The sequence below is a fragment of the Rana temporaria genome, chromosome 9 (assembly GCF_905171775.1).
Source record: "Rana temporaria chromosome 9, aRanTem1.1, whole genome shotgun sequence".
Lineage (NCBI taxonomy): Eukaryota > Metazoa > Chordata > Amphibia > Anura > Ranidae > Rana > Rana temporaria.
Window position 1 is genome coordinate 10,781,550 of NC_053497.1, and position 27,610 is coordinate 10,809,159.

Genomic DNA, 27,610 nt, shown 5'->3' on the forward strand with positions numbered 1-27,610 from the left:
AATTGGAATACGGACAAGAGGGGGGGGGGTGATGATCAGTGTGGGGGGCAGTTACTGGAACCAAACCCCCTGTAGCTCCCTCCTCCAGCAATTGAAAGCCAAAGGGAGCGAGAGGGGGGGAGCCCGCCAGTGTGTGTGGGGGCAATTGGATCATCAGGAGGGGGGTTGATCAGTGTGCAGGGGGGGGGGGGCAGTTACTGGAACTCATCCCCCTGTAATTCCATCCTGCAGTAGGTGAAAGGAGGGGATGCCGGAAGTGCAGGGGAAAAAAGGGGCAGAAGGGGGCATGGGATTATGGACAGAAGGAGGTGATCAGTGGGGGGGAAGTTACTGGAAACAATTCCCCTGCAGCTATTGAAAACCAGAGAGGGGGGGAGCCTGTGTGTGTGGGGGGGGGGGTGGGGGCAATTGGGTGATCGGTGTGCAGGGGGGACAGTTACTGGAACCAATCCCCCTGTAGCTCCCTCCTGCAGCAATTGAAAGCCAAAGGGAGCGAGAGGGGGGAGCCCGCCAGTGTGTGTGGGGGCAATTGGATCATCAGGAGGAGGTTGATCAGTGTGCAGGGGGGCAGTTACTGGAACTCATCCCCCTGTAGTTCCATCCTGCAGTAGGTGAAAGGAGGGGAAGTCAGAAGTGCAGGGGGGCTTGGGCAGAAGGGGGAATTGGAATATGGACGGGGGGGGGGGCAGTTACTGGAACCAATCCCCCTGTAGCTCCCTCCTGCAGCAATTGAAAGCCAAAGGGAGCGAGAGGGGGGGAGCCCGCCAGTGTGTGTGGGGGCAATTGGATCACCAGGAGGGGTTTGATCAGTGTGCAGGGGGGCAGTTACTGGAACTCATCCCCCTGTAGTTCCATCCTGCAGTAGGTGAAAGAGGGGATGCCGGAAGTGCAGGGAAAAAAAGGGGCAGAAGGGGGCATGGGATTATGGACAGAAGGAGGTGATCAGTGGGGGGGGCAGTTACTGGAACCAATCCCCCTGCAGCTATTGAAAGTCAGAGAGGGGGGGAGCCCGTGTGTGGGGGGCAATTGGGTGATCAGTGTGCAGGGGGGTCAGTTACTGGAACTCATCCACCCCTGTAGTTTTCTCCTGCAGTAGGTGAAAGGAGGGGATGCCGGAAGTGCAGGGGGAAAAAAAGGGGGCACACAGGGTGGCTCGGGCAGAAGGGGGTGATGATCAGTGTGGGGGGCAGTTACTGGAACCAATCCCTTGTAGCAATCGAAAGACAAAGGGGGCGAGAGGAGGGGAACCCCCCCCCGTGTGTGTGTGTGTGTGGGGGGGGGGGGGGTGGCAGCGGCGCAATTGGATTATTATCAGGAGGGGGGTAATCGGTGTGCAGGGGGGCGGTTACTTGAACTCATCCCCCTGTAGTTCCCCCCTGCAGTAGGTGAAAGGAGGGGAAGTCAGAAGTGCAGGGGGGCTTGGGCAGAAGGGGGAATTGGAAGAGGGGGGTGATGATCAGTGTGGGGGGGGGGCAGTTACTGGAACCAATCCCCCTGTAGCTCCCTCCTGCAGCAATTGAAAGCCAAAGGGAGCGAGAGTGGGGGAACCCGCCAGTGTGTGTGGGGGCAATTGGATCATCAGGAGGGGGTTGATCAGTGTGCAGGGGGGCAGTTACTGGAACTCATCCTCCTGTAGTTTTCTCCTGCAGTAGGTGAAAGGAGGGGATGCTGGAAGTGCAGGGGAAAAAAGGGGCAGAAGGGGGGCATGGGATTATAGACAGAAGGAGGTGATCAGTGGGGGGGGCAGTTACTGGAACCAATCCCCTTGCAGCTATTGAAAGCCAGAGAGGGGGGGGAGCCCGTGTGTGTGGGGGGGGCAATTGAGTGATCAGTGTGCAGGGGAGCAGTTACTGGAACTCATCCACCCCTGTAGTTTTCTCCTGCAGTAGGTGAAAGGAGGGGATGCCGGAAGTGCAGGGGGGAAAAAAAGGGGGCACACAGGGTGGCTCAGGCAGAAGGGTGTGATGATCAGTGTGGGGGGCAGTTACTGGAACCAATCCCTTGTAGCAATCGTAAGACAAAGGGGGCGAGAGGATGGGGCACCCCTGTGTGTGTGTGGGGGGGGGGGGGGGGGAGGCGGCGCAATTGGATTATTATCAGGAGGGGGGTAATCGGTGTGCAGGGGGCGGTTACTTGAACTCATCCCCCTGTAGTTACCTCTTGCAGTAGGTGTAAGGAGGGGAAGTCAGAAGTGCAGGGGGGCTTGAGCAGAAGGGGGAATTGGAATATGGACGAGGGGGGTGATGATCAGTGTGGGGGGGGGCAGTTACTGGAACCAATCCCCTGTAGCTCCCTCCTGCAGCAATTGAAAGCCAAAGGGAGCGAGAGGGGGGGAGCCCGCCAGTGTGTGTGGGGGCAATTGGATCATCAGGAGGGGGGTTGATCAGTGTGCAGGGGGGCAGTTACTGGAACGCATCCCCCTGTAATTCCATCCTGCAGTAGGTGAAAGGAGGGGATGCTGGAAGTGCAGGGAAACAAAGGGGCAGAAGGGGGCATAGGATTATGGACAGAAGGAGGTGATCAGTGGGGGGGCAGTTACTGGAACCAATCCCCCTGCAGCTATTGAAAGCCAGAGAGGGGGGGGGAGCCCGTGTGTGTGGGGGGGGCAATTGGGTGATCAGTGTGCAGGGGAGCAGTTACTGGAACTCATCCACCCCTGTAGTTTTCTCCTGCAGTAGGTGAAAGGAGGGGATGCCGGAAGTGCAGGGGGGAAAAAAAAGTTGGCACACAGGGTGGCTCGGGCAGAAGGGGGTGATGATCAGTGTGGGGGGCAGTTACTGGAACCAATCCCTTGTAGCAATCGAAAGACAAAAGGGGTGAGAGGAGGGGGAACCCCCCCCCCCCTGTGTGTGTGGGGGGGGGGGGGGGGCGGCGCAATTGGATTATTATCAGGAGGGGGGTAATCGGTGTGCAGGGGGCGGTTACTTGAACTCATCCCCCTGTAGTTACCTCTTGCAGTAGGTGTAAGGAGGGGAAGTCAGAAGTGCAGGGGGGCTTGGGCAGAAGAGGGAATTGGAATATGGACGAGGGGGTTGATGATCAGTGTGGGAGGCAGTTACTGGAACCAATCCCCCTGTAGCTCCCTCCTGCAGCAATTGAAAGCCAAAGGGAGCGAGAGGGGGGGAGCCCGCCAGTGTGTGTGGGGGCAATTGGATCACCAGGAGGGGTTTGATCAGTGTGCAGGGGGGCAGTTACTGGAACTCATCCCCCTGTAGTTCCATCCTGCAGTAGGTGAAAGAGGGGATGCCGGAAGTGCAGGGAAAAAAAGGGGCAGAAGGGGGCATGGGATTATGGACAGAAGGAGGTGATCAGTGGGGGGGGCAGTTACTGGAACCAATCCCCCTGCAGCTATTGAAAGTCAGAGAGGGGGGGAGCCCGTGTGTGGGGGGCAATTGGGTGATCAGTGTGCAGGGGGGTCAGTTACTGGAACTCATCCACCCCTGTAGTTTTCTCCTGCAGTAGGTGAAAGGAGGGGATGCCGGAAGTGCAGGGGGAAAAAAAGGGGGCACACAGGGTGGCTCGGGCAGAAGGGGGTGATGATCAGTGTGGGGGGCAGTTACTGGAACCAATCCCTTGTAGCAATCGAAAGACAAAGGGGGCGAGAGGAGGGGGCACCCCATCTGTGTGTGTGTGTGGGGGGGGGGGGGTACTACAAAGTGGGGCATCAGCAGAGCTGGGGGAACTACTAGGTGGGGCATCGGCAAAGCTGGGGGGCGGGGAACTACTAAGTGGGACATCGGCTGAGCTGGGGGTACTACTTGGGTGGGACATCGGCAGAGCTGGGGGTACTACTTGGGTGGGGCATCAGCAGAGCTGGGGGGCGGGGAACTACTAAGTGGGACATCGGCTGAGCTGGGGGTACTACTTGGGTGGGACATCGGCAGAGCTGGGGGTACTACTTGGGTGGGGCATCAGCAGAGCTGGGGGTACTACTTGGGTGGGGCATCAGCAGAGCTAGGGGTACTACTTGGGTGGGGCATCAGCAGAGCTAGGGGTACTACTTGGGTGGGACATCAGCAGAGTTGGGGATCTGCTAAATGATGGTACTAATGAGCTGGGGATCTGCTGAGTTGGGGGCACTACTAAAATGATGTATAAATGTGAGGGATCCCTGAGCATACCCTACTTCATAGAAGCCATGGTTGCCATCCGCTGCCCAATCCCAATGTACGTGGCATAAAAAGGCGATCGGTCGCGGGGCTCGAATTTTGCCCGGATCATCAGGAATCGCGTATTGGAATTAAAGCAAACCATTATAGTAGGCGAGCAGCATGTCCATCAAATATTGGTCATTTTGAGAAGTTTTTCGATTACTTATTGTAAAATAAAAATAATAAAAAAGAAAACCTCATCCAATAGGAAAGCAGGAAATATTCCCTTGTAGCGAATGGCAGTTTGTCTGTTATTTTGGCTTCATAGAAACGGTGATAGAAATGTCCATCTTAGAGACGTCTCCGCAGACCAAACCATCGGGGAGGGCGCCCGTCTGTCTCGCCATCAATTTCTTCATCGCTTTGAAAGCTCTGTTGAACTCTTAAGTGTAAATCAGCCATTTTTTCTTCCTAAAGTAGCCACAACCTGAGTAGAAAAGCCTGTCCCCTGCCAGCACGCTGTAGAGAGAACTATTGTTCTCTGTGTGGAAGCAGTGGTCTCTTCGAGTCAGACCTTCAGCCCTGCAATAGGTAAAAGGCCATGCTCCCTGCTGATTAGAGGGGTGTCGGACGTCTGCGGAGATACAACTGCTTACTCGGAGGGCAAAGGTCCTTTTCTGGCTCCTGAGTAGAAAAGCCTGTCCCCTGCCAGCTTGCTGCGGAGAATGACCATTTTTCCTCTCTCTGTGGAAATGGTGGTCTCTTTGCAGAGGACTGATGCGCCCCTACTGCCTGTAGCTCTGCAATTGGTCAAGCTCCCTGCTGATTGGAGGGGTTTTCGGACCTCTGCAAAGATACCACTGTTTACCTAGAAAGAGCAAATGTCCTTTTCTGGAACTTTCTGGCTTCTGAGTAGAAAAGCCTGTCCCCTGCCAGCATGTTGTAGAGAGGACTGTTGTTCTTGGTGTGGAAGCAGTGGTCTCTCTGAGTCAGGCTTGTATCTCTGCAATTGGTAAAGGTCATGCTCCCTGCTGATTGGAGGGGTTTTCGGACCTCTGCAAAGATACCACTGTTTACCTAGAAAGAGCAAATGTCCTTTTCTGGAACTTTCTGAGTAGAAAGGCCTGTCCTCTGCCAGCATGCTGTAGAGAGAACTATTGTTCTCTGTGCGGAAGTAGCGGTCTCTCTGCAGAGGACTGAAACGCCCCTTAATGCGTTGGCCCTGTAGACCGGCAATCGGTAAAGGTCATGCTCCTTGCTGATTGGAGGGGGTGTCAAACCTCTGCAGAAATACCACTGTTTACCCACAGAGAGCAACATGTCCTTTTCTGTAGACTTCTGTGAGTAGAAAAGCCTGTCCCCTGACCGCATGCTGCAGAGAGGACTATTCTCGGTGTGGAAGCAGCGGTCTCTCCGAGTTGAGCCTGAAGCCTGGCAATCGACAGAGGTCATACTCTCTCCTGATTGGAGTTGTGTTGGACCTCTGCAAAGATACCACTGCTTACCCACAAAGAGCAAAAAGGTCCCTTGCTGGAGCTTGAAAATCCCACCCCCCTGACAGTCTCTCTGCAGAGGACTGACACGCCCCCTTACTGAGTTGGCCCTGCAATCGGTAAAGGTCATTCTCCCTGCTGATTGGAGGGTTGTCAAACCTCTGCAAAGATGCCACTGCTTACCCACAGAGGGCACAAGTCCTTTTCTGGAGCTGCTGAGTAGAAAAGCCCGTCCCCTGACAGCATACTGTAGAGAGGACTGTTGTTCTCGGTGTGGAAGCAGTGGTCTCTCCGAGTCAGGCTTGTATCTCTGCAATTGGTAAAAGGTCATGCTCCCTGCTGATTGGAGGGGGGGTGTTGGACCTCTGCAAAGATACCACTGTTTACCTACAAAGAGCAAAAGGTCCTTTTCTGGCCTCTGAGTAGAAAGGCCTGTCCCCTGCCAGCATGTTGTAGAGAGGACTATTGTTCTCTGTGCGGAAGTAGCGGTCTCTCTGCAGAGGACTGACACGCCCCTTACTGAGTTGGCTCTGTAGACCTGCAATCAGTAAAGGTCATGCCCCCTGCTGATTGGAGGGGTGTTGGACCTCTGCAAAGATACCACTGTTTACCTACAAAGAGAAAAAGGACCTTTTGCTCTTTGTAGGTAAACAGTGGTATCTTTGCAGAGGTCCGACACCCCTCCAATCAGCAGGGAGCATGACCAATTGTAGAGCTTCAGGCTCAACTCAGTAAGGGGGTGTGTCAGTCTTCTGCAAAGAGACCACCATTTCCACATCAAGAATAACGGTCATTCTCCGCAGCAAGCTGGCAGGGGACAGGCTTTTCTACTCAGGAGCCAGAAAGCTCCAGAAAAGGACCTTTTGCAATTTGTAGGGGGTATCTTTGCAGAGATACAGCACGCCTCCGATCAGCAGGGAGCATGACCTCTGTCCATTGCAAGGATACAGGCTCAACTCGGAGAGACCACTGCTTCCACCCAGAGAACAATAGTTCTCTCTACAGCATGCTGGCAGGGGACGGGCTTTTCTAGAGAGAACTATTGTGGGTGGAAGCAGTGGCCTCTCCGAGTTGAGCCTGTGTCCTTGCAATTGACAGAGGTCAAGCTCCCTGCTGATTGGAGGCGTGCTGTATCTCTGCAAAGATACCACCTACAAAGTGCAAAAGGTCCTTTTCTGGAGCTTTCTGGCTCCTGAGTAGAAAAGCCTGTCCCCTGCCAGCTTGCTGCGGAGAAGGACCGTTTTTCTCGATGTGGAAATGGTGGTCTCTTTGCAGAAGACTGACACACCCCCTTACTGAGCCTGTAGCTCTACAATTGGTCATGTTCCCTGCTGATTGGAGGGGTGTCGGACCTCTGCAAAGATACCACTGTTTACCTACAAAGAGCAAAATGTCCTTTTCTGGAATTTTCTGGAGTAGAAAAGCCTGTCCCCTGAGCGTATACATGCTGCAGAGAGGAATATTGGCCCAGATTCAGGTAGAATTTGCCCCTTTCTTACGGAGGCACAGGGCAGCGTTTTTGCCCTGCGCCCCCGCAAATTTGCGCCGCTGCCCTCGATTCACGGAGCAGTAGCTCCTTAAATTGCGGGGGCGCTGTGTAAACTTGCCCTGCGTAAGCGCGCGCAATTTAAATGATCCCGTAGGGGGCGGGAATCATTTAAATTAGGCGCGCTCCCGCGCCGAGCGTAGAGCGCATGCTCCGTCGGGAAACTTTCCCGACGTGCATTGCGGCAAATGACGTCGCAAGGATGTCCTTTGCTTCAGAGTGAACGTGAATGGCGTCCAGCGCCATTCACGAATCACTTACGCAAATCACGTAAATTTCGAACGTCGCGACACGGGAACGACGGGTATCCTATAGCATTGCCTGCGCCTGCTATTAGGATGTGCAACCTTACGCGAAACCCGATGTACGCAAACTACGTAATTTGCGTACGCAGGGCTCCCGCAACGTTGTGAATCGGCGTAAGTATGCAATTTGCATACTATACACAGATCACAATGGGAGCGCCCCCTAGCGGCCAACGCAAGAATGCAGCCTAAAATCTGCGTGGCATAAGAGCCTTATGCCGCGCAGATTTTAGGCTGCAGTCGGCGTAACGAGGTTCCTGAATCAGGAGCAATCGCTACGCCGGAGCAAGTAAGCAATTGCGCCGTGTAACCTATGGTTACACAGGCGCAATTGCTTCTTGAATCTGGGCCATTATGCATATGTTCCTATGTTCCATCTGTTGTTGGTGCTCCGTCCTCTCCACACTTGTGACAGCGCCCCTCTAAATTTTGCGCCCCGGGGCGGTGCCCCCCCCCTGGCACCCCCCACGCTACGCCACTGCTCTGAGTTGAGCCTGAAGCCTTGCAATCAACAGAGGTCATGCTTCCTGCTGATTGCAGAGGCGCCGACACCCCTACAAAGATTCCACCGTTTACCCCACAGAGGGCAAAGGTACTTCTCTACAGCTGGCATGTAACAGGCTTTTCTACTCAGGCTGTGGCTACTTTAGATAGAAAAAAAGAGCTGCAACGCCGAAAACATCCTGGCTGTTCTTACTCCAGCCTCAGCAGCACGGTTCCCGATGGATTCACCGGCACTTTCAAGACTTGGGAGGCATTGAAGTATCCGTATTCGTAGCGCGTCGGGAGAAGCTGCGTCACGTAGCAAGTGTCGCAGGCAAGTCCGTCCCACACCATTGCTCGGGACAACAGGAAGTAACGAGGGCCGCCTATTTCTTGCCGGTTTGTCACCGAGATTGCCAAAGCTCCGCTAGCGAGGGGCTTCTCCCACATGTCAAAGCCGTTCACCTGAAACGAGAGCAAGGAAAGATCGGCACGCGTCCAAATATCTCATTTGTTAAACGCAAAGGGGCAGATCCACGTACATCGGTGTAATTTTTGCATCGGGGCGTAGCGTATCTAAGATACACTACGCCGCCGTAACTTACTTTTTTTTTTTTTTTAAATCCACAAAGAATCCGCGCTGTAAGTTACGGCGGCGTAGTGTATCTTTGGCGGCGTAATGACGCGGCATTCAAATCTCTGTGATGGGGGCGTGTTTTATGTAAATACGTCGTGACCCGACGTAAACAACGTTTTTTTTTTAACTGCGCATGCGCCGTCCGTGGGGGTATCCCAGTGCACATGCTCGAAATTAACCGGGAACAAGCCAATGCTTCCGACGGTGACGTCATTCTTCGCAAATCCCTATTCGCGAACGACTTACGCAAACGACGTAAAAATGTCAAATTTCTATGCAGGAACGACATACTTAACATTGGGCCAGATTCAGTAAGAATTGCGCTTTTTTTACGGAGGCGCAGGGCAACGATTTTGCCCTGCGCCCCCGCAATTTTTTTTTGCGCTGCCCTCGATTCACGGAGCAGAAACTCCGTAAATTGCGCGGGCGCGCAGGCAAAATGCCCGGCGCAAGAGCGCGCAATTTAAATGATCCCGTAGGGGGCGGGAATCCTTTAAATTGGGCGCGTTCCCGCGCCGATCGTAGAGCGCATGCTCCGTCGGGAAACTTTCCCGACGTGCATTGCGGCAAATGACGTCGCAAGGACGTCATTTGCTTCAAAGTGAACGTGAATGGCGTCCAGCGCCATTCACGAATCACTTACGCAAACAACGTAAAATTCAAATTTCGCGACGCGGGAACGACGGGTATACGTAACATGGGCTGCCCCTGCTAATAGCAAGGGCAGCCTTGTACGTAAACGACGTAAATTGCGTACGCAGTGCTCTCGCAACGTTGTGATTCGGCGTTAGTATGCAATTTGCATACTATACGTTGAGCACAACGGGAACGCCACCTAACGGCCATCGCAAGAATGCAGCCTAAGATATGCGGGCATAAGAGCCTTATTGCGCGCAGATCTTAGGCTGCAGTCGGAGTAACGAGGTTCCTGAATCAGCAGCACTCGTTACGCCGGGGCAAGTAAGCAATTGCGCTGTGTAACCTATGGTTACACAGGCGCAATTGCTTCTTGAATCCACCCCAAAGAGTACGCCTCATAACAGTAGCTTTAAATATACGCTGGAAAAACCCGAACGCAAACGACGTAAAAAAATGCGCCGGGCCGGACGTACGTTCGTGGATCGCCGTAACTAGCTAATTTGCATACTCAACGCGGAATTCGACGGAAACGCCACCTAGCGGCCGCTGAAAAAAATTGCAGCTTAGATCCGACGGCGTACTAAGACGTACGCCTGTCGGATCTAGCCGAGATGCCGTCGTATCTTGTTTTGAAGATACAAAACAGAGATACGACGCAGGAAATTTAAAATTACGCCGGCGTATCAATAGATACGCCGGCGTAATTCTTTTGTGGATCTGCCCCAAAGTTCGTTAACGAAATGAGTCAAATTATTTACCTTTCAGTTTAATACAATGAGTTGAATAAAAAAAAAAAGTTCAGGTGGAACAAAATAGAGGATGTGCCAAAGTCTTTCCAGTCGATCCTCTCTAGAAAGTAACCACAGCAAAGCAGAAAAGCCGGCCCCCTGCCAGCAGACCCTCTACAACCACCAGGACAGGATTGTGGCAAAGAGGTTCTTGTCCCCATCAACAATGGGACAAGGTGCTTTGGGGCACCCCCTCCCCCCCATGTTGAGGGCATGGTATGGTTTAGAATGGGGGAGGTGCCCGCTTGTCCCCCCCCATCCTGTCCAGGCTGCAAGCTGGGCAAGGCTTTTGTATGGATTTTTTTGGGGGAGGGGGCATGCCCTATTCTTATTTTTTTTGGGCAAGAGGGTTCCCCTCAAAATCCATACCAGACCTAAGGGGGGTCTGGTATGGATTTGGGGGGACCCCAATTTTTTTTTTGGCATGGGGTCCCCCTTAAAATCATTGGCCTAGATTCACGTAGGGCGGCGTATGTTTGAGCCGGCGTATCGTATTTACGCTACGCCTCCGCAAGTTAGAGAGGCAAGTGCTGTATTCACAAAGCACTTGCGTCCTAAGTTACGGCGGCGTAGCGTAAATGTGCCGGCGTAAGCGCGCCTAATGCAAATTCAAGGTAGGCGTGTCTTATGTTAATAAAGCATGACCCCACGTAAATGACGTTTTGAACGAACGGCGCATGCGCCGTCCGTGGACGTATCCCAGTGCGCATGCGTCGGATAGAATGCCTAAGATACGTCCAACACTGCCTACGACGTGAACGTAACTTACGCACAGCCCTATTCGCGTACGACTTACGCAAACGACGTAAAAAGATATGCTTGTTCCGACGTCCATACTTTGCATGGGCTGCGCCACCTAGGGACATTGAGGTAGATTCTGATAGAGATACGACGGCGTATCTCCTGATACGCCGCGGATAGTTAGCCCTGCTATATACGGCGTATCCAATATTAAGTATGGCCGTCGTTCCCGCGCCGAGTTTTGAATTTTTACGTTGTTTGCGTAAGTCGGTCGCGAATACGGATGGACGTAATTTACGTTCACGCCGAAACCAATGACGTCCTAGCGACGTCATTTGGAGCATGCGCACTGGGAAATTTAGCCGGCGGCGCATGCGCATTTAAATCGGCGCGGGGACGCGCCTGATTTAAATACTACACTCCCCCTAGCCGCGGAATTTAAATTCCGCCGGGGGATTTACGATCCGCCGGCGCAAGTTTCGAGGTAAGTGCTTTCTAAATACTGCACTAGCCTCGCAAAATTGCGCCGGAGGATCGTAAATCAGATAGATTACGCGGATCTAAAGATCCGCTAATCTATCTGAATCTACCCCATTATCATTATCTTTATCTTTACGCCGGCGTATGTCTTACGTAAACGGCGTAACTAATTGCGACGGGCGTACGTAGGTTCTTGAAACGGCGTATCTTGCTCATTTGCATATTCAAGGCGGAAAACGACGGAAGCGCCACCTAGCGGCCAGCGTAAATATGCACCCTAAGATACGACGGCGTAGGAGACTTACGCCGCTCGTAACTTAGCCTAATTTAAGCGTATCTGGTTTCCAGAATACGCTTAAATATACGACGGCGCAGATTCGGAATTACGACATTATCTGTACCAGACCCGAAAAGGACCTGGAATGGAAAAAAAAATAATTGCTGGCAATGTTTATTTTTATTTTTTTACTGTCAGCAGAGAAACCCGCTGACAGCTGACGAGTCATCCCGGCCTGCTCCTTGACAACCAGCTATTATTAACCGCTTGCCAGCCGCCGGAAGCAGCATGGCTCCCCTGTGCGAATCGCCATAGTTGTACGTTAGCCGTTTTAAGAGGTATAGGGCAGCGGTCATCAACCCTGTCCTCGGGTGGCACTAACAGGCCAGGGCCCAGATTCACAACCGACATACGACGGCGTATCTCTGCGTTGCGCCGTCGTATCTATGCCCCTGATTCTTAGAATCAGTTACGCATAGATAGCTGTTAGATCCGACAGGCGTAAGTCTCTTACGCCGTCGGATCGTAACTGCATTTTTACGCTGGCCGCTAGTTGGCGCTTCCGTCGAATTCCGCGTCGAGTATGCAAATTAGCTAGATACGCGAATTCCCGAACGTACGCCCGGCCGACGCAGTAAAGTTACGCCGTTTACGTTAGGCTTTTCCCAGCGTATAGTTGCCCCTGCTATATGGTGGCATAAGTGCGGCGTAACAATGTTAAGTATGGCCGTCGTTCCCGCGTCGAAATTTGAAAATTTTGCGTCGTTTGCGTAACTCGTCCGTGAATGGGGCTGGACGTAATTTACATCCACGTCAAAACCAATACGTCCTTGCGGCGTATTAGGAGCAATGCACACTGGGAGATTTCCACGGACGGCGCATGCGCCGTTTCGTGAAATACGTCAATCACGTCGGGTCACAGTACATTTACATAAAACACACCCCCCTGATCCAAATTTGAATTAGGCGCGCTTACGCCGGTCGATTTACGCTACGCCGCCGCAACTTACGGAGCAAGTGCTTTGAGAATGCAGCACTTGCCCGTCTAAGTTGCGGCGGCGTAACGTAAATCGGATACGTTACGCCGCCGCAGAGATACGCAGAACTACGAGAATCTGGCCCCAGGTTTTTATGTATTACCTTGGGGAGATGCAGACTAGAATACGGAAATCACTGAGCAGCAAACGAGATCACCTGTGATGTATTTCAGTTATCTTGCAAACCTGGGGGTGGCACGCGCCCGCCGCGGTGCTCAGGAGCCGATGCGCATGCCTGGCGGCCGCGATGGCTCTTGACAGAGCCAGAACAAGGATCTGTTCTGGCGGGGGAGAGGAGACTGATCGTGGGTTCCTATTATATAGGAACACTGATTGGTCTCCTCCCCCAGTCAGTCAGTCCCACCCCCACAGTTAGAACACGCTGAGGGAACACATTTAACCCCTTAAAAAAAAATCGCCGCCATTACCAGTAAAAAATAAATAAATAATAAAAATGCCATAAATCTATCCCCTATTTGGTAGACGCTATAACTTTTGCGCAAACAAATCAATATGCGTTTGTTTTTTTTTTACCAAAAATATGTAGAAGAATACGTATCTGCCTAAACTGAGGAAATAATTTTTTTTTGAATTTTGGGGATATTTATTACAGCAAAAAGTAAAAAATTCATTTTTTTTTTCAAAATTGTCGCTCTATTTTTGTTTATAGCGCAAAAAATAATGAGCGTACTAGCTCATTGTGAATTACTTACCTTAGATCGAATCCCCCGAAGCCGTCCTCCTTTCCCCCTCCGGCTGCAGACATCTCTCCGGAAGGTTACTTCTGGGTATCGCCGCTCTGGCGCTGTGATTGGCCGGAGCGGCGAAGACGTCACTCCGTGCTTGCACGCGGAAGCCGGCATTGCCGGTTTTATGCATAGCTATTCTCAGTGCGCCTGCGCCGATGTCTACGGTGCGCGGACGCCGTAGACATCGGTGCATTCTTTGTGGCAAATATCTCCTAAACCATGTACACCTACAGGTAAGCCTTAATCTAGGCTTACCTGTAGGGAAAACAGGTCGGAGCGGGTTTACTACCGCTTTAAGGGGAACCCCAGAAAAAAAATGCGTGGGGGTCCCCCCAAATTCCAATACCAGGCCCTTCAGGTCTGGTATGGATTTTAAGGGGAACCCCGCACCATAATAATAAAAAAAAAATGGTGTGGGGGTTCCCCCCAAAAACCCATACCAGACCCTTATCCGAGCACGCAACCTGGCAGGCCGCAGGAAAAGAGGGGGAGGGACGAGAGAGCGCTCCCCCCTCCTGAACCATACCAGGCCACATACCCTCAACATGGGGAGGATGTCCCCATGTAGATGGGGACAATGGCCTCATCCCCACAACCCTTGCCCGGTGGTTGTGGGGGTCTGCGGGTGGGGGGGGACTTATGGAAATCTGGAAGCTTCCTTTAACAAAAGGGGACCCCCAGGTGCTGCTCCCCCCCTACACACAAAGTTGGGACACGTCCTTTAACGGCGGCAGGTCGGCACTCCTGCGCGAGAGCCCGTCAATCTACGTTGGCTCTCTCGCAGGCTAGCAGGGGCGCGCGCCCCTCGCTCGTCCCCGACTCCCGTGCGCGTGCCCGGCAGGCGTGATCGCCGCCGGGCACACGCGATCGCTCGTTACAGAGCGGGGACCGGGAGCTGTGTGTGTAAACACACAGATCCCGGTCTTGTCAGGGGGGAAATGCTGATCTTCTGTTCATACAATGTATGAACAGAAGATCAGTGTTTCCCCTAGTGAGTCCACCCCCCCTACAGTTAGAACACACCCAGGAAACATACTTAACCCCTTCCCCGCCCCCTAGTGTTAACCCCTTCACTGCCAGTGGCATTTTTATAGTAATCCAATGCATTTTTATAGCACTGATCGCTATAAAAATGCCAATGGTCCCAAAAATGTGTCAAAAGTGTCCGAAGTGTCCGCCATAATGTCGCAGTACCGGAAAAAAAAAAATCGCCGATCGCCGCCATTACTAGTAAAAAAATAAATATATTAATAAAAATGCCACAAAACTACCCCCTATTTTGTAAACGCTATAACTTTTGCGCAAACCAATCAATAAAGGCTTATTGCGATTTTTTTTTTAACGAAAAATATGTAGAAGAATACGTATCGTCCTAAACTGAGGAAAAACATATTTTTTTATATATTTTTGGGGGATATTAAAGCAAAAAGTAAAAAAATATTCATTTTTTTTCAAAACTGTCGCTCTATTTTTGTTTATAGCGCAAAAACTAAAAACAGCCGAGGTGATCAAATACCACCGAAAGAAAGCTCTATTTGTGGGGAAAAAAGGACGCCAATTTTGTTTGGGAGCCACGTCGCACGACCGCGCAATTGTCAGTTAAAGCGACGCAGTGCCGAATCGCAAAAAGTACTCTGGTCTTTGACCAGCAATATGGTCCGGGGGTTAAGTGGTTAATAAAAATAAAAATTCCAGCGCCGTAATCCTTCTACGAGTCCGACCCGCCGCTGCGAACAATACCGCCTCCGTAAGAGGCTCCCGGTCTGAATGACACGCAGCCCGTCTGACAGCTCTTTTATAACCGAGGGCGGGGGCACCCATGACGTGGACGTCCGACGCAACTGGGGGGGGGGTTTCCCGTGCCACTTTTAGAACGCACGCGAGACACTTTTACGAAATCAGTCCGCGCCAATCTTTATGAATTTCAGGGATTGCCTTGTATTACCTTGAGTAACCTGTATCCTTGTGTCCCTAGAGGATCTTGGTTGATGGCGATGACCTCTTGGTTCTGAAGGAGAGCCGTCGACTCTTTACTTATTTCCCGCAAGTCATTAGACATCAACAAAGGTGCCGCCATGATTGCCCAAAGAGCCATTTGTGTGACCTGCTGATCAAAACTCAATCCGAAGTTACCGATCACGAGCTGTTTGAGGAAATAAAAAATAAAAAGAAAGAAAAAACGTCTGAAGTTATAAATGGAGAAGAATTATAGTGAAAAGCAAAAACACGTCTCGGAGGGTCAGGTGCTCAAATATCTAAAGATCTTTGGAATTTTTAGGTCTAAAGGCTGTGGAGATATTTGTGAAACCAGAAGAATGTTCCGTAAACCGGTTTCTGGTTTCAAGATTCAGTGGATCCTCGGATCCGTTCCAGGAGAATGCTTGTAATCCAAAGCACTGGCATATCAAAGCGAGTTTCCCCATAGAAGTCAATGGGAAAAGAAAATAATTTGTTCCGCCTTGACTTCAATGGCATGCAATACCGCATGTAGCCAGAGGTGGTGGTGGGGGGGGGGGTGCTGGAGAGCCTCGGAAACGGAAAGGCCAGAGGACAGCTCAGGTGAACTCAGAAAGGCTTGGGAACTGTGGGGCAGATTCACGTACAGCCGCGCAAAATTGTGCGGGCGTAACGTATCTGATTTACGTTACGCCTCCGCAACTTACACGGGCAAGTGCTGTATTCTCAAAGCACTTGCTCCGTAAGTTGCGGCGGCGTAGCGTAAATCACCCGGCGGAATTCAAATTCGGCGGGGTAGGGGGCGTGTATCATTTAAATGAAGCGCGTCCCCGCGCCGAACGAACTGCGCCGTCCGTAAAATATCCCAGTGTGCCTTGCTCCAAATGACGTCGCAAGGACGTCATTGGTTTCGACCTGAACGCAAATGACGTCCAGCCCCATTCACGGACGACTTACGCAAACGACGTAACTTTTTAAAATTTCGACGCGGGAACGACGGCCATACTTAACATTGGCTGCGCCTCATATAGCAGGGGCAACTTTACGCCGGGAAAAGCCTAACGTAAACGTCGTAACTTTACTGCGTCGGCCGCGCGTACGTTCGGGAATTCGCGTATCTAGCTAATTTGCATACTCGACGGAAGCGCCACCTAGCGGTCCAAAAAAAATTGCACTTAAGATCCGACGGCGTAAGAGACTTACGCCTGTCGGATCTAATGGATATCTATGCGTAACTGATTCTAAGAATCAGTCGCATAGATACGACGTTGTCGTATCTCGGTTGAGAATCTGGGCCTGAGTGTTTCCGAGCATTTGCGAACAGCTCCGTCGCCCCCCCCCCCCCACCTCAGGCCAAACGCAGTACTGCACACCGCTGTGGCTTAAATCCTGCTCGTTTTTGGAGACAACACTCACAAACTGAGTGAGGTTTTTAAAAATACAGCGCCCGTATTTGGGAAACGCTTGTTAACCGCGTTACTCGTAATCCGAGGTTCCACTGTACTTCCTTTCCTTTTTTAGCAACATGCTATCTGGCAAACAAACAATTACACTCCCCAGGATTGCTCTGCTCAGTTGGGGGGGGGGGGATTGACCATCAAAGATTGACTGGGGCTGATCACTTCTACAGTCAATACTTGATCCCCACTATCAGGCAGGGATGGACTGGCCATCGGGACTACAGGGAGATTCCCGGTGGGCCGATGGCTCAGTGGGCTGGTCAGAGGTCCATACTGCCCACTGTGATACCCTCCATACTCCTCTCCTGTACATACTGCCCACTGTCATACCCTCCACACTCCTCTTCTGTACATACTGCCCACTGTCATACCCTCCACACTCCTCTTCTGTACATACTGCCCACTGTCATACCCTCCACACTCCTCTCCTGTACATACTGCCCACTGTCATACCCTCCACACTCCTCTTCTGTACATACTGCCCACTGTCATACCCTCCACACTCCTCTCCTGTACATACTGCCCACTGTCATACCCTCCACACTCCTCTCCTGTACATACTGCCCACTGTCATACCCTCCACACTCCTCTCCTGTACATATTGCCCACTGTCATACCCTCCACACTCCTCTCCTGTACATATTGCCCACTGTCATACCCTCCACACTCTCCTGTACATACTGTCCACATCAATCACTGACAGCTGGTTCCCTGTACGTGTTGTGCCCCGTACCCTGATGTGCTGTGCCCTGTACCCCCATGTGCTGTGCCCCCTACCCCGATGTGCTGTGCCCTAATGTGCACTGTACCCTGATGTGTTGTGCCCTGGGCCGGTCTGGATGAAGTCCAGGGCCACATTTTTGTCCCAGTCCAGCCCTGCTATCAGGGCTTTTTTTTTCTCAAAGAATGGGTGCAGGAACACCCCCCCTTTCCAAGCCACCCCTTGGCTCTGCCCTCTACCCCAACTCCAAGCATCGTCCCTTGGTTCCACGCCCAACCCACCTCCCAGTTTCATCCCTACAGAGAATACAAAAACAACTATTATTTTGTGGCGCCACTGCCAAGTAATGTGTATGAAATTTGTTAACAAGAAAATAAATAAAATAGATTCCCTGCAGCTAGCAACAATAGATCCACCCCGGCAACAATAGATCCACCCCGGCAACAATAGATCCACCCCGGCAACAATAGACTGCCAACCAGTGGCAGCTGGTGCTCAAAATTTTTGAGGGGGCGCAAACAAACAAAAAAAAAACCCATTAAATGCAGCCACTGTGCCCCATCAAACGCAGCCACTGTGCCCCATCAATTGCTGCCAGTGTGCCCCATCATTTGCCACTTCTGTGCCCCATCAAACGCAGCCCCAGTGTGCATCCCCCGCCCGGCACTTACCTGTCTCGGGTCACGGCGCTGTCCTCCACGCTCCGAGTCCTAGATGTCTTCTCCGGTCCGGTCCCTTGCTATGATTGGCATCCAATCACAGCGTCTGTCGCTTCAGCCAATCGGGTGACAGGTAACCAGACCCGAGCACCTGATTGGCGGGTCAGTGTTAGGAAAGCGATTTATTTGCTTCCATAACACAACACGGAGTAAACAGCGAACGCACAGCATTGCGCCCGCTGTTTACCATTCTGGAAGCCTATTAGAGCCCACCATAGCCATCTAGTGGGCATGATCTATACACATTTGTTAGGCACTACCCAAGAAGTTTCAATTATTCACATTTAGAATTTTCAAAATAGCTGCATTTTTTTTTAATGTAAAAACATTCTAGATTTAGGGTAATTTAGGGCTAAAAAAATAGAACGGTTATCCTCTGACCATGTCTGGGTCGTTCCAAGCTCCCGGACCTGCTGCAGGGACCAGCTCTTCTTGGAGAGCAGCAGTTATATCCACTATAGTCTTCACACTTGCCCACGAGTCATCAATATCGCCAAAATTTCTCCAAGAGTTGCAGTATTCAGCAACCTCCGTATAGTTAACCTGTGAATAGAGAAAAAAGGAAGTTTTTAATGAAAAAGAATCAGGATAGACACACAGTGGTACCTCGGATTGCGAGTAACGTGGTTAACGAGCGTTTCGCAATACGAGCGCTGTATTTTGAAAAATCCTAACTCGGTTTGTGAGTGTTGTCTCGCAAAACGAGCAGGATTCAGGCTAAAGCGGTGTGCAGTACCGCATTTGGCCTGAGGTGGGGTGGGGCGTCATTCGGAAATACCGTATTTATCGGCGTATACCGCGCACTTTTTTGCCCTGAAAATCAGGGCAAAATCGTGGGTGCGCGATATACGCCGATACCCGCTTTCCCGCCGCCGAGTTTGAATACTGCGCCGACATATACCGAGCGTAGTACACTCGTGTATAGTCGGCCAGTCTCGGCTCCTTCCGCGCTCACGTCCTGGACGTACAGGACGTGAGCGCGACAGTAGCCGAGCCTGCCCGAGTGTACTGCGCTCGGTATATGCCGTCGCAGTATTCAAACTCGGCGCGGGAAACGAGCGAGGAGGACGCCGCAGAAGGACGCCGGACCCGATGAAGAGGACACCTGAAGCCGCAGACGGACCCGACGAGGCCGCCGATGGACGCCGCGCAAGACACCAAAACTGTAAGTACAAAATCTTTTTTTCCACAGGAATTTCTGCCCAACTTTAGGGGTGCGCGCTATACGCGGGAGCGCTCTATACCCCAATAAATACGGTACTCAGTTCCCGAGCCTTTCCGAGGTCAGCTGAGCTGTCCTCTGGCCTTTCCGGCTGTTTCTGAGGCTTTCCAGCACCCCCCACCTCTGGCTGCATGCGGTATTGCATGCCATAGAAGTCAATGCGGAACAAATTATTTTCGTTTTCCATTGACTTCAATGGGGAAACTTGCTTTGATATGCGAGTGCTTTGGATTACGAGCATTCTCCTGGAACGGATTATGCTCGTAATCCGAGGTTCCACTGTACATTTTTATAAGTGGGCCCTATAAGAAATGAGTCTATTGCAGATAAATTAATGCCATATGCTTTTGGTGCAGAGCAGAAGTACGTGGTGCGATTGGTTATAATGATTACTTATTGTTGGGTCTTAGTTTAAATTACTTGTAAAGCCAAAATGTTAATTTTTTATTTGAGATAGAATAGGCAAGGCTAGAAAACTCTACCAGTTATTTTTTTGTTGTCTGCGTTCCCTTAGGGAGAAATTCCTTCTCTTCCTGTCCTGTGGCATTGTAATTATTTTTCCCATAGGGTTGGAGGTCAGATATTGATGTTGGATAAGAAGACCTGATCCCAAAGGGCTTCAATTGGGTTGAATTCAAGTCCTGATGTTGGATGAGAAGACTTGATCTCAAAAGGTGTTCAGTAGTGTTGAGGTCAGGTCCTGGCGTTGGTTGGGAAGACCTGATCCCGAATGTTTTCAGTAGGGTTGAGGTCAGGTCCTGGCGTTGGTTGGGAAGACCTGATTCCGAATGTTTTCAGTAGGGTTGAGGTCAGGTCCTGGCTTTGGTTGGGAAGACCTGATCCCAAATGTTTTCAGTAGGGTTGAGGTCAGGTCCTGGCGTTGGTTGGGAAGACCTGATCCCGAATGTTTTCAGTAGGGTTGAGGTCAGGTCCTGGCGTTGGTTGGGAAGACCTGATCCCAAATGTTTTCCCATAGGGTTGAGGTCAGGTCCTGGCTTTGGTTGGGAGGACCTGATCCCGAATGTTTTTAGTAGGGTTGAGGTCAGGTCCTGGTTGGGAAGGCCTGATCCCAAATGTTTTCAGTAGGGTTGAGGTCAGGTACTGTTGTTGGATGAAAAGACCTGATCCCGAATGTTTTCAGTAGGGTTGAGGTCAGACCCTGGCATTGGTTGGGAAGACCTGATCCTGAATGTTTTCAGTAGGGTTGAGGTCAGGTCCTGCCGTTGGTTGGGAAGACCTGATCCCGAATGTTTTTAGTAGGGTTGAGGTCAGGTCCTGGCGTTGGTTGGGAAGACCTGATCCAGAATTTTTTCAGTAGGGTTGAGGTCAGGTCCTGGCGTTGGTTGGGAAGACCTGATCCCGAATGTTTTCAGTAGGGTTGAGGTCAGGTCCTGGCGTTGGTTGGGAAGACCTGATCCAGAATGTTTTCAGTAGGGTTGAGGTCAGGTCCTGGCGTTGGTTGGGAAGACCTGATCCCGAATGTTTTCAGTAGGGTTGAGGTCAGGTCCTGGCGTTGGTTGGGAAGACCTGATCCAGAATGTTTTCAGTAGGGTTGAGGTCAGGTCCTGGCGTTGGTTGGGAAGACCTGATCCCGAATGTTTTCAGTAGGGTCGAGGTCAGGTCCTGGCGTTGGTTGGGAAGACCTGATTCCGAATGTTTTCAGTAGGGTTGAGGTCAGGTCCTGGCGTTGGTTGGGAAGACCTGATCCCAAATGTTTTCCCATAGGGTTGAGGTCAGGTCCTGGCTTTGGTTGGGAGGACCTGATCCCGAATGTTTTTAGTAGGGTTGAGGTCAGGTCCTGGTTGGGAAGGCCTGATCCCAAATGTTTTCAGTAGGGTTGAGGTCAGGTACTGTTGTTGGATGAAAAGACCTGATCCCGAATGTTTTCAGTAGGGTTGAGGTCAGACCCTGGCATTGGTTGGGAAGACCTGATCCTGAATGTTTTCAGTAGGGTTGAGGTCAGGTCCTGCCGTTGGTTGGGAAGACCTGATCCCGAATGTTTTCAGTAGGGTTGAGGTCAGGTCCTGGCGTTGGTTGGGAAGACCTGATCCAGAATTTTTTCAGTAGGGTTGAGGTCAGGTCCTGGCGTTGGTTGGGAAGACCTGATCCCGAATGTTTTCAGTAGGGTTGAGGTCAGGTCCTGGCGTTGGTTGGGAAGACCTGATCCAGAATTTTTTCAGTAGGGTTGAGGTCAGGTCCTGGCGTTGGTTGGGAAGACCTGATCCCGAATGTTTTCAGTAGGGTTGAGGTCAGGTCCTGGCGTTGGTTGGGAAGACCTGATCCAGAATTTTTTCAGTAGGGTTGAGGTCAGGTCCTGGCGTTGGTTGGGAAGACCTGATCCCGAATGTTTTCAGTAGGGTTGAGGTCAGGTCCTGGCGTTGGTTGGGAAGACCTGATCCCGAATGTTTTCAGTAGGGTTGAGGTCAGGTCCTGGCGTTGGTTGGGAAGACCTGATCCCGAATGTTTTCAGTAGGGTTGAGGTCAGGTACTGTTGTTGGATGAAAAGACCTGATCCCAAAGACGTTTAGTAGGGATGAGGTCAGGTACTTATGTTGATGAAAAGACCTGATCCCAAAGGTGTTCAGTAGGGTTGGGATCAGGTATTGATGTTGAGTTAGAAGACCTAATCCCAAAGGTGTCCAATAGGACTGGGGTCAGGGCTCTGTGCAGGACACTCAAGTTCCTCCACGTGAAACTGGTCAAACCATGTCACCATGGAGCTGAAAAAAGGGAAACTAATGCTTCCACTTCATCCAAGAACTGGTAAGCTACAATATATTCCATTTCTATTTATGTAAAGCCAAAAAATATATATTACCTTTGAGATAGAGTTGTAGTTTAGGAGACAGCCAGGCTAGGAACTCAAAGGTCATGCCTAGGCTGTCTAAAGGGATTAGTTCATTAGGTTTCTGGTCACAGGTGTTTTCCAGAGCAATATGAGCAGGAGGTATGCGCCTCCTCTTTTTTACTGTGTAAGACTTGTACTCCTTTCAATAAAGAGGCTCATTCCTGCTTGACCCTCAAGACGGAGCCTCGTCTCGTACTTGGGGGAGAATTATTCGTATGGGTTTCTTGTTCAGCTGGTTGGAGTGTTCTGTAGCTGCCTTTGTGTTCGGGAATGGAATGTCCTAAAACGACTTTAACCCCTTTCCTACTCGGAGTGTCATTACAGCCGCCTTGTGTCCGCGAGCTCCGTGACCGTGCCCACGGGACCCGCGGACTCGATGTCCGCCGGAGTCCCGTGATCGGGTCACAGAGCTGAAGAACGGGGAGATGTAAGTGTAAAACACAACATCTCCACGTTCTCCCTAGTGACAGTTCACTGATCGTCTGCTCCCTCGCATCGGGAACAGAGATCTGTGACGTGTCACCCGTAGCCACGCCCCCTAACAGTTAGAATCACTCCCTAGATCACACTTAACCCCCCTAAGCGCCCCGACAAATCACGGCTTGAACGATCTTGCTTTGCATGTTATGAGTCTCTCTCATATATTAGTTTAAACCTTTTAAGTTGCATTAGCAGGGCTTTTTTTCTCAGAGAATAGGTTCAGAAACGTACCCAGTTCCAGTCACCCCTTGTCTCTGCCCCCTACCCACCTCTGAGCATGGTTCCTTGGTTTCACCCCTACCCACCTCCAATGCTGTATCCTGGCCTAGGCCAACAAGGCCCAGGCCTAGGGCAGCACTTTGCAGGGGGGCAGCACGGACAGTGTCCCCGCCAGCTTGCGCTACACTGTTGGGCAAATTAGTTTAGCGCCCCCATAAATCGGCCGCACTGCTTCCAGTATGTGGGTGGTTGGCATTCTGCAACTGTAGGGGGGGGGGCGTCGCTTCTAATTTTTTACCATCCCTGTCCCATTGCAGAGATTTCCCTTCACTTCCTGTCCCATAGCCAAACAGGAAGTGAGAGGAAATCTATGCAAATTAAGGGAATACATTGCCCCCCCCCGCCCCCAGGCCATCAGAACTAGTGTCCCCACTTGAAAATTTCAGGGTGGGTCTTAAACCACAAGGGGTGTGGCCTTGACAGGAAGGGGTGGGTCATATTTAAATTAGGGGGTGCACCAGTTTAGTCAGGCCTAGGGCAGCACAAAACCTAAATACACCCCTGCCCACCTCCCAGTACCGCCCCTTTTAGCGAATAAAAAAAGCCAAGTATCATTTTTTGGTGCTAAGCAACAATAGACCCCCCCTCCCCAATAGACCCCCTGCAACAATAGACCCCCCCAGCAACAATAGACTCCCAACATCCATGATGAATAGACCCCCCGCAACAATAGACTCCCACCATCCAGAATGAATAGACCCCTGCAACAATAGACTCCCAACATCCAGGATGAATAGACCCCCCCCCCAGCAACAAGAGACTCCCAACATCCAGGATGAATAGACCCCCCCCAGCAACAATAGACTCCCAACATCCAGGATGAATAGACCCCCCGCAACAATAGACTCCCAACATCCAGGATGAATAGACCCCCCCGCAACAATAGACCCCCCCAGCAACAATAGACTCCCAACATCCAGGATGAATAGACCCCCGCAACAATAGACCCCTCTAGCAAATATAGATCCCCCAGCATCCAGCATCAATAGACATTAGAGACATTCAATGCTGGAGGTGCCGGAACTGCGTTCCCCTGCGTTCCTGCTGAAAAAAAGCCCTGTAAAAATAAATGAACTTTTGCACGATATTCGAATTATTCGAGTTTCACCCGTATTATTCCCGCTTACTTGTTCTATTTGACGGGCATACAGCGGCCATTCACAGGAATATACGATATCTCTTCCAGTACGGTTCAATGCCATAGCCATACGACGGTAACCTGCAACGATAGAGTGGCAGAAGGTTGGGTGGTGGAAAAAACATAAATATCCAGCGAGCGTTGGCCAAAATGGTGGACAAAGTCTATGGGGACTCAAACCCGTTACAACTGGGGGGGGGCTGAGGATTGGGTGGCATCTCAAAATGCACCTCAAACCTTTAAAGGGACACTAGAAGGTTTTTTTAATTATTAAAAAAAAAAATATATATATATAAAAAAAAATTAAATACATTTTTTTTTTTTTTTTAAAACAAACATGTCATACTTACCACCGCTGTGCAGTTCGTTTTGCACAAAGTGGCCACGAACCTCCTCTACTGGGGGTCTCATGGCGGCTGTCTCGGCTCCTCCCCACAAGAGCTAACCCCCTCTGTGAAGCTCTCTCCCGAGAGGGTTACCTTTGCGGGCGCGCTCCCGTGTTATACACTTGCCGTGCATAGCCACCAAGTGTATGACTCGGCCCCGCCCCCGGTGGCCACGTCACTGTATTTAATTGACAGCAGCGGGAGCCAATGCCTGCGCTGCTATCAATCTATTAAATGAGGAGCCGATCAGGCCCGTCGCTACAGGACAGGCAAAACAAACAATTGCTTGGGGCCCCGAACTGGCCTGGGGCCCCCCAACATCCCCTTCCCAGGCTGTAGCACGGCCGAGCTCCTCTTTCTGCCTCCTGGAGTCCTGTCAGTCCGACCAGGTACTGCGCACGGTACAGGAGATTCAGTTTCCTGTTCCCGGCCGGACTGACAGGAAGTGTACACTGAGGGCCAGATTCTCGTACAGCGGCGTATCTATAGGCTGGCGTAACGTATCCGATTTACGTTACGCCTCCGCAACTTAGACGGGCAAGTGCAGTATTCTCAAAGCACTTGCTCCGTAAGTTGCGGCGGCGTAGCGTAAATCGGCCGGCGTAAGCCCGCCTAATTCAAATGTGGAACAGGGGGGCGTGTTTTATGTAAAATAACCATGACCCGACGTGATTGACGTTTTTCACGAACGGCGCATGCGCCGTCCGTGGAATTTCCCAGTGTGCATTGCTCCAAAGTACGCCGCAAGGACGTATTGGTTTCGACGTGAACGTAAATGACGTCCGACCCCGTTCATGGACGACTTACGCAAACGACGTAAATTTTTCAAAATTCGACGCGGGAAGGACTTCCATACTTAACATTGGTACGCCGCATGTACGCCACCATATAGCAGGGGTAACTTTACGCCGGGAAAAGCCTAACGTAAACGGCGTAACTGTACTGCGTCGGCCGGGCGTACGTTCGTGAATTCGCGTATCTAGCTGATTTACATATTCTAGGCGTAAATCAGCGTACACGCCCCTAGCGGCCAGCGTAAATATGCAGTTAAGATCCGACGGCGTAAGAGACTTACGCCGGTCGGATCTAATAGAAATCTATGCGTAACTGATTCTAAGAATCGGGCGCATAGATACGACGGCAAAACTCAGAGATACGATGGCGTATCTGGAGATACGCCGTCGTATCTCCTTTGTGAATCTGGGCCTGAGTGTGCACTTCCTGTCAGTCAGGTATATTCGGCCAGTCTCGGCTTCTTCCGCGGTCACGTCCTGGACGTACAGGACGTGAGCGCGACAGTTGCCGAGCCTGCCCGAGTGTACTGCGCTCGGTATATGCTGGCGCAGTATTCAAAACTCGGCGCGGGAAACGAGCGGGGAGGACGCGAGGACGCCGCAGAAGGACGCCGGACCCGCCGAAGAGGACACCGGACCCGCCGAAGAGGACCCCGGACCCGCCGAAGAGGACCCCGGACCCGCCGCAGAAGGACACCCGAAGCCGCAGAAGGACGCCGGACCCGACGAGGCCGCCGATGGACGCCGCGCAAGACACCAAAACTGTAAGTACAAAAATAACTTTTTTTCCACAGGATTGGGGGTCACTTTAGGGGTGCGCGGTATACGCGGGAGCGCGTTATACCGCGATAAATACGGTAATTAGAGAGCGAGTTGGAAGTCGCCACACCCCAGAATATAAGAACAGCACCTACACCTTTTCAAACCTATTACAGGAAGAATTGTTCTGATCTTTCCAGCAAATACTTTATAATAAATCTCAATACGTTGCATGGACAGTATGCCTGACTTATGCCAGGGGTGAGGAAAGCTTACAGTTGAAGTTTAGGAATGGCAATTTTTTTTTTACATTGGTCCAGCTTGGGACGTATGCATATACTATACCTTTGGCATCCCTCTAGAATAGCTATCCTCAACCAGGATTCTGTGGAAACCTTGGGTTCCTCCAGAGGTTGAGCTGTGGCTAATTGGCCTATAGTCAAAGTCTATGGACATGATACAAGAGATGGTCAGAGACTGCAGACATGATACAGGAGATGGTCAGAGACTGCAGACATAATACAGGAGATGGTCAGAGACTGCAGACATGATACAGGAGATGGTCAGAGACTGCAGACATGATACAGGAGATGATCAGAGACTGCAGACATGATACAGGAGATGGTCAGAGGCCAGGGATGGACTGGCCATTGGGACTACAGGGAGTTTCCCGGTGGACTGATGGCTCAGTGGGCCGGCTTCAGTGACAGCGGCCTGGGAGTTTCTCACTTCTGCCTAATCTTGTCCCATAAGGGGGGGCACCAAACTGATTCTTTGCCCCCGGGTGAAATAATGTCTAGCTTCCCCACTGGTACTGCCTATAAGAGTACCAGTACCAGCCGTTCTACTCTAATAAAGAGTGACTAGTGAAGGGGGAGAGGGGGCTTGGGTGGCCGGGGGGTGTGGGAGTTGTCCGGCCGCTGTGGGAGAGACCTGTCATAGTGGGCCAGTCTGGATGAAGTCCAGGGCCAAATTTTTGTCCCAGTCCAGCCCTGTCAGAGACTGCAGACATGATTACAAGAGATGGTCAGAGACTCCAGACATGATTACAAGGGATAGTCAGAGACTCCAGACATGATTACAAGAGATGGTCAGAGACTACAGACATGATACACGAGATGGTCAGAGCCTGCAGACATGATACACGAGATGGTCAGAGGCTGCAGACATGATACACAAGATGGTCAGAGACTGCAGACATGATACAAGAGATGGTCAGAGCCTGCAGGTAGGATACAAGGAAGGGTCAGAGACTGCAGACATGATTACAAGGGATAGTCAGAGACTCCAGACATGATTACAAGAGATGGTCAGAGACTACAGACATGATACAGGAGATGGTCAGGGACTGAAGACATGATACAGGAGATGGTCAGGGACTGAAGACATGATACAGGAGATGGTCAGAGGCTGCAGACATGATACAGGAGATGGTCAGAGACTGCAGACACGATACAGGAGATGATCAGAGCCTGCAGGTAGGATACAAGGGATGGTCAGAGACTGCAGACATGATACACAAGATGGTCAGAGACTGCAGACATGATACAAGAGATGGTCAGAGACTGCAGACATGATACAA

The 27,610-nt window shown here is 51.3% G+C and overlaps 1 protein-coding gene across 1 annotated transcript in view; it reads right to left on the bottom strand.

Moving 5' to 3' along the window:
- Positions 1 to 7,838: 7,838 nt before the first annotated feature.
- The window catches only part of GLA (galactosidase alpha), a 45,213-nt gene continuing 25,441 nt past the window's right edge, over positions 7,839 to 27,610 (bottom strand). The window contains exons 4-7 of the mRNA XM_040322770.1: positions 24,079 to 24,170; positions 18,504 to 18,665; positions 15,212 to 15,409; positions 7,839 to 8,383 (exon numbers count right to left, since the gene is read on the bottom strand). Of these exons, the coding sequence (XP_040178704.1) occupies positions 8,129 to 8,383; positions 15,212 to 15,409; positions 18,504 to 18,665; positions 24,079 to 24,170 (707 nt within the window). The 3' untranslated portion in view covers positions 7,839 to 8,128. The remainder of the gene's footprint in view (positions 8,384 to 15,211; positions 15,410 to 18,503; positions 18,666 to 24,078; positions 24,171 to 27,610) is intronic.